The following is a 10,055-nucleotide window of genomic DNA, read 5'->3' on the forward strand; positions in this document are numbered from 1 at the left end:
GTGTGTGTTCTGTTCCAGGCACGTGTGTCATGATAGCTCCACCCCCACCTGCTGTGGAAGTATTCTTGACATCCCCATCTTACAATGAGGAAGCCCAAGCACAGAGAGCTTGAGCTCCCTGCCCAAGGTCACACGGTGACCAGGTGACCCTGCTGGTATTGGAACCTAAGCAGCTTGGCGGCAGGACCTGTCCACCTCAGCGCTCAGCGCCCTGGAGGACCGAAGGCAGAGGACACAGACAGGCAAGCCCAGCCTGGGGACTGGGCTCCCACAGATTCAGTTCAAACAGGAGTTCAAAGTCAAAAATCAGCAAACATCCAAAGAAAACAGGCCTGCAGAGACACAACAGAAACAATGAAGAGGAACAGATTTAAATCTCTACAAACTTTCTAAACTGAAAGTGGCAGATATAGAATATAAAATTAACCTATCTTGTGGGTTTAAAACGTACTTAAAAGGGTGCCTGGGTGGCTCAGTCGGTTAAGCGACTGCCTTCGGCTCAGGTCATGATCCCAGGGTCCTGGGATCACGTCCCACATCGGGCTCCCTGCTCTGCGGGGAGCCTGCTTCTCCTTCTCCTCCTCCCCCTGCTGGTGTTCCCTCTCTCGCTGTGTCTCTCTCTGTCAAATAAATAAATAAAATCTTTAAAAATAATAATAATAAAAAAAATAAAACGTACTTAAAGGAAAGAACAAGGTACTAGCAAAACTGACTGTGCTTAGCGGAAAAAAAGGAGTGCCTCTAGAAGTAAAAAACTTCCCACCGAAATTAAAAGGTTATCAGAAACGTTGAGAGATGTATGCCAAATGAAAATAAAGTCACTAAAAACATACATGGTATGGCTTCACTTCTATGAGACATCCAGAACGGAAAAGTCCAAAGAAGAGGGAACAGAGATTCGCGGTTGCCTCAGGCTGGGAGGAGGGAGGAATGGGGAGTTTCTGCTAAAGGTCAAGGGGTTTCTTTTCAAGTGATGAAAATGTTTTAAAAAGATAGTGATGATAGTTGTACCACACTGTGAATGTACTAAAACCCACTGAATCAGAGACTTTAAAAGGTGAACTTTACAGCATGCGAGTTGCGTCTCGGTCAAGCTGTTGTGTAGAAACAACAGCAAATGCACGAGCACACACAGGAGACACAACTGAAGAAGGAGTTCGCGAACTGGAGTCTGAGTCTCCAGAAATTATCAAGAACGTGTGCAAGAGGAGATAGAAGATGGAAGGAGAGGTCAGGACACCCAACGGGTCGTGTGTGGAGCACTGAGGGAAGTCTGGGCAGAGCCCCAAAGGGAAGAGAGCCAGTGTGGGAAGACATGATGCGTCAGAACCAGTGATGGAGACGCGCCCGCGTCCAGCTCTTGATTTCGGCTCCAGATCCAGCCCCACATGTCGGGCTCTGCGCTGGGCAGGGGTGGGGGGGATGGGGGGGTGGGGGGTCTGCTGGAGAGTCTCTCTCCCGCTCCCCCTCCCGCTCCCCCTCTCTCTCTTAAAAAAAAAAGAACTGATGAAAGAAGCATTTACAGAGAAGCACCATGTGTGCTAAATAGAATCAATAAGCAGGAAATTCGCACCTAGTACAGCGTCGTGAAGGTCGTGAAGCTGCAGACTACTGAAGGCAAAAGAAGATGCTTCGGTAGCCGACAAGAAAGGGACCTGCCTGAGCTCCAAAGGAACAGCAGCTAGGCTGGCAGCTTCGGCAGCAGCAGGGGCGCCAAGACAGGGAATAGCACCCAGGAAGTGTGCTCAGACGAAAGGAACTGTCAGCTAAGAACTTTACACACTGTTTTCCAAAAATCAGTGGAAAATAAATGTTTCAGATAATTCAAAGTTTAGACAAATAAATGTCTTCAGATGACATGTTGGAGACGTTGAGAGAGCTTACCTCTAGCAGGCACTTTTAAAGAATGTACTTCAGGAGGGAAGGGCTAGACATGAGAAGGAACTGTGTGAAGAGACTGGCTGACGAGAGGGAAATAGCTGTTCGCTTTGTCGTCTAAGACGGTAGGAGCGTGTGATAGGTGAAGTTTGAGCTGCAGCATGTGGAACAAGAGGAGGTGACTGAGTCAGAGGGTCCCCAGACCTTTGCACCGTTTGACAGGCAGCACTGCTCACCACGAACGTTCGACTGTGTTCAGACATTAAGGATGCAGGGACGGTTTCGAGGTAACCAGCACCTTGTGGGAACCCTACCTGTGCACAGGCTGGGAATGGAAAAGTCGGTGTGTCTGGCACTCAGTGATTGGGGGGCAGGGGTGGAGGGAGGTGAAATCAGAAAAGAGGGCAAATGTCAGACCCTTCGTGGCTTTGAAGTCATATTACAGATCATGGACTGTGTCCCAAGCACTTTAGTGTACTAGCTGGGAAGTCTTTGAATCACAAGTCAAAATACCCATCCATGAGTGTGATGGTTAATTCTGTGTGTCAACCTGGTTGGTTCACAGCGCCCAGATGTTTAGTCAAACATTGTTCTGGGTGTTCCTGTAACATTTATATCAGTAGACTTTGAGTGAAACAAATTTCTCTCCATGGTGTGGGTGGGCCTCATCCAATCAGTTGAAGGCCTGGATAGAACAAAAAACTGACTTGCTCTGAGCAAGAGGGAGTTCTGCCCGCAGCCAGCCTTTGAATTTGAAGGAGCACTGGCTCTTTCTGACCCTCCTGCCAGACTCCGGAAATCACATGAGCCAATTCCTTAACATAAATCTTTCTGTACAAATATACACATCCCACTGGTTCTGCTTCTCAGGAGAACCCTGACCGTCACAGGGAGTGACTTACACTTGGTGAGTCAGGGCTGGTGGGGCTCGAAGCTCACCGGAGGCTCTGTCCCTTTCCCCTGAGCCTCCCAGCCTTCCCATCAATATCAAAGGAAGACACACAGGGAAAGGGAGCTGGGATGGCTTCAAGCTCGGTGGTCAGCACTGTCTGCAGAAGCAGAGGTGGAAAGGGCTGAGGCAGGGCACACACATCATCAGCTGACATTTCAGATGATCCCCATGGCTGCTGAGTAGAGAATGGCCTGGAATTTCTAGAACAGAACAAGGGCGTCAGTGAGGAGGATGGGGCTCAGACGCAGGGGCAGCAGTAGACGTGGTTCACAAGATTTGGTGCTGTGTGTCCAGGATGCTTACCTTCAGGGCTCTGGCTCGGGAAGCAGATGGGTCCAGGGCAGGACGGCGAGCACATTGGACGTGAGAGGTGTTAAAGCATTTTCCTTCGTTGGACATGCCTGGACAGCACCAACAAGAGATCTAAGGTCCCTGAGGGGCTCAGAGGAGGGTCTGGGGTGGAGACATAAATGTGGTCCTGGTTGGCACAAAGGAACAGATGGACTCACCAGGTGAGAAGGTGGAGAGAGCACGAGGCCCCAGGCAGCTAAGCTACAAACCAAGTCCTGGCATAGGCGCTTGCCATTCCACAGGCGGATAAGGGCCCAACGGCACGTCACTGTTGCCCGCCCCCCAGCAACCCCGAGTCCAGGAGCTGTCTCTTCATCTGTCCTCCTCTTAAGGCCACTGGGCCCACTTTGGCTCAGGTGCCAACAAAAGGGTTCACACAGAGGGCCCTTCCCCTCTCTGGCCCCGCTGTTCTGCAGACCCACCCCTCCCTAGGCTACACCTAGGCACTGCCTCTGGGAAGCCCTCTTGGCCCCGCACCTGGCACAGAGCCTCTACGTGACCCCCCCTGCGGTGCCAGGACTCTGTGGCCCATGTGCCCGCATCTGCCTTTGCCCAGACCAAATCTCAGCATGCAGGGTCTCCTTAAAGACACCCGACCTTTCTGGATGCTCAGGTCTGCTCCAAAGAACCCCTTCCCACCCCAGTGTGAGAAGCTCCCCGGGGCAGCCGCACTGAGGGAACCCCTGCAAGAAACCCTCGGGCCTGGGGCCAGGAGGGGAAAGGCAGTGGCAGGAAAGGCGGGTGCACTCAAGGTCCCTCACCCCAGCCCCCAGCTGCCTACACTCGTGCACACTCACCCACACACATTGCGTTCATACCGATGCATTTTCTCTGCACACTTGCACACACACACACGCTCACTCACACACTCACTGAGACCCCGGGCCCAGTGGGTCAGCCCTGTCGCTCCCAACACTGCACAGGGCTCTGTTCTGTGCTCTCGTGGGCATTCGCGTGTCCGGGGCAGAGTGACACAGTAGTGACATCCGGGCTCTGGGCACAGACAGCGTGAGTCACCCCCAGGGCGCGTGCCTCTGGGCATGCTGTGTGACCTCCCGAGCCTCAGTCCTCGTCTGTAGAATGGGGCAGGGCTAGTTACCTCGCAAGAGCATCGTGGGGATCCCACACGATGCCGCCAGTGAAGTGCTCGCTGAGCATCTGGCCCAGGCACCTGGGAGGGTGCCATCACGACAGAGTCATCCGTTCCGCCCGCCGAGCCAGAGGGACAGCTGGGTCCTGCCCGGTGAAGCAGGCAGCAGGGATGACTGCGCAAACAGAAAGGTGGCTATGGAGTGATGTGAGTGGCTCTGAGAGCAATCTGGGGGCGGGGACAAGGCCTCTTTGAAGGGGACATTGAGCCAAGGCCTGGAGGATGAGGCTGCCAGAAGCTCCAAGTCCCAGAGATGGGAGAGAGCAGGAGTGTTTGGGAGAGGAGCCAAGTGATGTAAGGGGAGGGAGGAGGAGGGAAGAGCAGGAAGAGGGAGGAGGAGGGGGAGGAGAGGGAGGAAGGGAGGGGGAGGAGAGAGGGGAAGGGGGAGAGGATAGAGGGGGAGGGGAGGAAGAGGAAGAGGAGGGGAAGATGGAAGGGGGGAGAGGGAAGGAGGGGGAGAGAAGAAGGAGGAGGGTGTAGGAAGGCTGTGTGCAGAAAAGGGTTGGAATTTGTTCTAAAAGCCCTGGGGCCCAGGGAAGTTTCGAGGCTGGTTGTGCCCAAACCCCGTCATCCTCCTCAGAACTGACACACCCATTTCAGATTCACACTGCCTTCTCCGTGGGACTGGTGGTGCGGGATGGACAGATGTTCCTGGGTGTAGGCCAGCCTCTGTCCCTTCTGGTCAACTGCATGCCGGAGGCATGGGGTGGTTGTAGGGTGCACTTGATGGGGGTCCCTGCCGACCACAGTCAGTCCACTCCAGGAATAGGAATCTCGGCCAAATCTCTACCCAGAGACGAAGAAGGTCCCTGCCAGGCCTAGGGCGAGGCAACCAAGCCCCAACATCTGGAATTGGTGTCGTGGTGGGCGGGCTGTCAGAGCCCCCCGAGCCATGCACCCCCTGCTAATCTGGTCTTCGTGGAGCGCTCTCCTTGGGCATGGGCTGGACTTAGCCATCTACTTCTAGTGAAGAGAGTGGGGCAGAGGGACAGAGGGACAGGATGTCACTCTGAGACAAGGTTATAAAAAGACAGTGGCTTCTGAGCAGGCTCCCTCCCACTACCAGACCGCTCATCCCCTCATCCCGGGGAAGCCAGCTGCCCTGAGGGGGGAGTGAGGCCTGCGGACGACCACACGAGGGAGCTTGGATGCCTACTGTCCCACCCAGGCCCCCATGGAACAGACCACAGCCCTGGACCACAGCCGACAGCAACCTCCTGAGGGGCCCCGGCGAGGCCACGCCTGGAATTCTGGCCCACAGACACCGGGAGAGCATAAACTGTGTTGTTTTAAGCACCTAAATTTTGGGGTAATTTATTTTGCAGTAAAAGAGAACACAGGTGGATCGGGCCTGACTTGGGCATGATGTGAGGGAACAGATGTCAGGTGTCGGAAGAGTAATGTCCTAGGAGTCTGGCGCCAACCCCTGGGGCGTGTGGTTCTGGGTCTGCTGGTCCGAGAGCAAAGACTGCGCTCTCCAGGGCTGGGCGGGCTTGGTTGCCAGGGAGATGGTGATTCCTAACCCAGTTTCCAAGCCACTCTGCCTCCTCCCAAAGCATGTGGGTCAGTTTCACCCTATCAGGATTTTTGCAAACAAAGAATAACAACCAGTCATGATTAGCAGAAGAAAGGGCTTTCTTTAAAGCAGTGAGAGCAGAACTGAGTCCATGTGTGACCCGGGCCCTTGCAGTTTGGACAGCTCCTGCACCGAGCTGGTGACCGCCGGCCTTGCTCTCCGTCCTCCCAGCCTGCCCTGGCCCAGATGCCCAGATCCTGGTGAGGAAGCGTGGGGATCCCGCTCTGCTGGGGGGGGGGGTGGGCACTCTGCAGCCAGAACGGCTATATGGCAGCCCAAATCCCATGTGCTCAGGGCCCAGGATGACTGGCGGGTGGGCTTTCCCCACTGCAGTGGCAGAGCTCAAGTGGTCAGAACCACGGACAGCGTCAAAAGCCATTGCACTTGGCCGCTGAGCATCCTGAGCCCCTAAGCCCACAGAAACCGAGAGGACAGGCCAAGGTTGGGGTCCTGCCTGAGATCCGCTCCCAGAGCTTCCTGCCTTGTTTTTTGGCCAACACTGTCAGAACCCCTCCAAGCCGTCCAAGACTGTGGGTGTGGCTGCAGGCCAGGGCTACAAAGGAGTTTTTCCCCAAAGACTGCCCTGTCTCCTAGAAAGGGCCAGCCTCTCAGCCAACGGTGGACACTGTCACTCATATGTCAAACATTTCCTGAAGGGCTGCCAAACTCAGAGAGGGAGAAAGTTTCTGACCCCCAGGGACACCCCCCCCAGAATAGTGGAGGCAGGGTGTGTGCTGGGCCGAATGGTGGCCCCCAACAAGATGTCCAAGTCCTGACCCCCAGAATGTGACCTTATTTGGAGATAAAGTTAAGGATCTGGAGATGAGGTCATCCTGGATTTAGGATGGGCCCTCCACCCCCCATCTGGCGTCCTTAGCCAGAAAAGAGGTTTGAGGCACAAAAGCAAGGGGAAAGGTCACGTGGCAGCAGAGGCCTACCCTGGGGGCGGGGGGTGGCCACAGGCCACCGCCCTTCTGCAGCCACCAGACGCGGAAGGAGCCAGCAGGAGCGGGAAGGACCCACCAAGTTTGTGATTTGCTGCAGGAAACAAACACAGGGTGTCATCGGAGCTGGGAGGGGGGAAGTTGCTCCCCAGTCCTGGCCAGCTGCCCGTGTGCGAGAAGCCGGAAGGGCCTCCCGTGCTCTGAGGACCCAGGGACGCGTCCTGGGCCCGGGGAAGGCAGCAGAGGGCCGCTGGGCGCCGACTCACCGTCAGGCTCAGACTGGTCGGCGGAGAGGGGGAGCCTAGGGAGGAGGGGTGGGGCCTAGGGGAGGGGCGGGGCCTAGGGAGGAGGGGCGGGGCCTAAGGAGGAGGGGCAGGCAGCGGAGCCTCCGCGTTGGAGAAGAGCAGGGGTCCACCCTCGGAGCAGACGGGAAGGGGAAGGGACTCCCGCCAGGCCCAGCAGGACCTGGACAGGATGGAGGGCCCCTGCGTGCGGCTACAGCTCATCCTCACGCAGGACACACCCCGAGGACAAGACCCCGCCAAATCAGCTCTGCAGGGGCTAACACCACCTGCAGTCTTCTGCAAAACCAGCGCCCACCTCAGCCTCCAAGGGAGAGCGTGGGGCGGCTCTCAGACCCCCTCCGCCCCATTGCGGGGCTCAGGCTGCCCCCACCCTGCCCCAGCTTTACCCCCCTGACTTTCCCACTGGGTCCACCAGGCCTGACCTTTTCCTGCCCCTCCCCCCCCACGCGGAGCCAGCGGTATTCTGGGAGTTCTCTGTCCATCTGTCGTCCTCCTCAGGCCCCACCTCGTCTGGGCCCAACCACCTCTCACCTGGATCCCCACCAGAGCCTCACCTGGGCTCCTTGCACCCACTCCCACCTACTCCGACCCATTCTCCAGAGGAGGCCAGAGAGGCTTCGGCAAACATCCCTGTTTAAACATTTCAGGGCCTCCCAATAGTTCTCAAAAGAAAGTCCAGAGTCCCCTGAGGGGCCCACAGGGCTGCAGGTCTGACCCCAGCCCCTCCCACCTCTTCTCCCACTGCCTTAGCTCCAATCATTGTCCTTCTTTCAGCTCCTTGGACTTGCCAGACTCCTCCTGCCTCAGGACATTTGCACCTGCTGCTCACTGAGGCTGGAACCATTTTACCCCTTCTCCTGCACCTGGCCAACTCCTATGCAGCTCTGAGGTCCCATCTTAAATGTCACTTCCCCCGGGAAGCCCTCCCACACTGTTCCTCAGGCTGCGTGCTCTCACAGCACTTACAGGGGTTTGTTTTCTGTAGAACCAACCACCATACCACCGTATTCAACAATTGCTTGCAGACTTGCTGGCTTGGTAGTAGTCTCCATTAGATCTCACCCTCCTGAGTGTGTCTGCCTTGTTCACACTGTGCTCCCCACACCCAGTTGTCAGTGCTCAGACTCTCTCATCACTGAGTGAGGTGTGTGTGCTTATGTAAGGGACTGGGACACAGCAGCCAATGCTCATGAAGTGTGGGTGGGAGACATCCTGGGGTCCATAACTGTGGGGGTTTGAAACGTCTAAACCAGTAGGCCTTAGTTATTTAGACTGACTCCTCCCCAGCCTTTGATGGCTCTGTCACACCCAGCCCAGCCCTTTCCATCTTTCACTCACTCCACCTGAGGGTATCTTCTTGACCAAGCTCAAAAGCCACCTCCTCCAGGAAGCCCTCCCCGGTAGATCCCCACCAACTACTCCCACCTCATGAGGAGCCCTTATCACAGTATTCCTTCTTTTCCTATCTCCACCTACTCCCCATTTCTCTGTCCCTAGTTCCCAGCTCAAGGTCCCACACAGCAGGTTCCGGAGAACATTTGTATGTGTATCTGCCCCCATGCTCCCATACCACACCTGAGCTTCTGGACAGCAAGGCCCCCCGCTCCTCATCCAACCCCCTCCCTAGGTAGTCCATGGTACAGTGCTCCCTGAGTGCAGTCTTTGCTGGGGCCAGACCTCAGGGTTCAGGGCCTTCTAGGAGATGCCTATGCTTCCTGCACTCAGGTCCCAGGCCCCAAAAAGGAAACATGTGGATGGTTGCATCAACTCTGGGATCAGGCTCCAGCCCAACAGCCTGGCCTGGACCAAGGCCCAGCCCACCCCCTCTGGGGTCCCCACCCCAGTCCCACCCTGGGATCCAACTCATGAGCTGAGCCCCTCAGCTCGTCCTTGTGGGCAAACACCCCAAGTCACAGTGTGTCCATCCCACAGGACACTCCTGGGCATCCTGTGCACCCGTCTCCCCATTAGGCAGTCTGTTCTTATATGTGCATTCAGGAGACAGAGTCCACGGCCAGCCCAGGGGACCCCGGGCCCCTTGCCCAGTGGCCAACATGACCAAGCATCAGACTCAGGAAAACGCATTGAATCCTGGGATGAGCCACAAATAAAGTGATATACCAACCTGTCAAACACTAGCACCCCAAATAGATGAAGACCCCACCCAAAGCACACCCTGACCAGGACTGATGCCCTAACAAAACAAAAACAGAAACAAAACCAGAATGCTTTCCTTGTGAGTGCTCTGACTCTGACATCGGCTGTCAGTAAAGCCTCTTGCGAGCTAAGAAAGTGTTTCCCCACCAGTAACAGAGGTGAGCACACTGGCTGGGAGCTGGGGTCCCCCAAACACTGCATCCTTTACCCCTTACACCAGGACTCTGGGGGCCAGTCTCCCTTGCAAACAACTGCAGGTAAAAATACAGGTCCATCTAAGAGCACTGTGGGTGGGGCTCCAGACCCCGCAGCAAGCAGACCCCGCAGTGAGGCAGACCCCGCAGTGAGGCAGACCCCGCAGTGTGGCGAGTCAAATGAACGTTTGGTTTCCCGGCGGCGATCAAAGCCATGTTTACACCACGCTCTAGTAAATCATGTTGTAAACAGATGATGGTCGTCCCCACCAGGCTTTCCTGTCCGGCTGACGGAGCTGAGGCAGAGTAGATTAAGCATGATTCCCAAGGGCCCTAGGACTTCCAGAAGGGCCACTGAGCGCTGGCTTCATCTGACAGGCACCAGCTGCGTGAGCCCCTATCAAGGGAGTCAGCCTGTCCTTTGCAGCTTTAAAGCCAGGCACTGACGTCTCCTCTCCAGCTGTGAAAGTCCTAGATGGCGTCTCCTTCCAGTAGAAGGCCGTTTCACTTACACTGAACGTCTGTTGCTTAGTGCAGCCACCTTCGTG

General features: G+C 56.0%; 1 protein-coding gene across 1 annotated transcript in view; it reads left to right on the plus strand.

Annotated features, from left to right (window-relative positions):
- Positions 1 to 9,982: 9,982 nt before the first annotated feature.
- Positions 9,983 to 10,055, plus strand: part of GPIHBP1 (glycosylphosphatidylinositol anchored high density lipoprotein binding protein 1) — a 1,478-nt gene continuing 1,405 nt past the window's right edge. The window contains exon 1 of the mRNA XM_081817155.1: positions 9,983 to 9,998. Within this exon, the coding sequence (XP_081673281.1) occupies positions 9,983 to 9,998 (16 nt within the window). The remainder of the gene's footprint in view (positions 9,999 to 10,055) is intronic.

This window comes from Leptonychotes weddellii, chromosome 4 (genome assembly GCF_054177405.1).
Source record: "Leptonychotes weddellii isolate Sample4059 chromosome 4, ASM5417740v2, whole genome shotgun sequence".
NCBI classification, from domain to species: domain Eukaryota; kingdom Metazoa; phylum Chordata; class Mammalia; order Carnivora; family Phocidae; genus Leptonychotes; species Leptonychotes weddellii.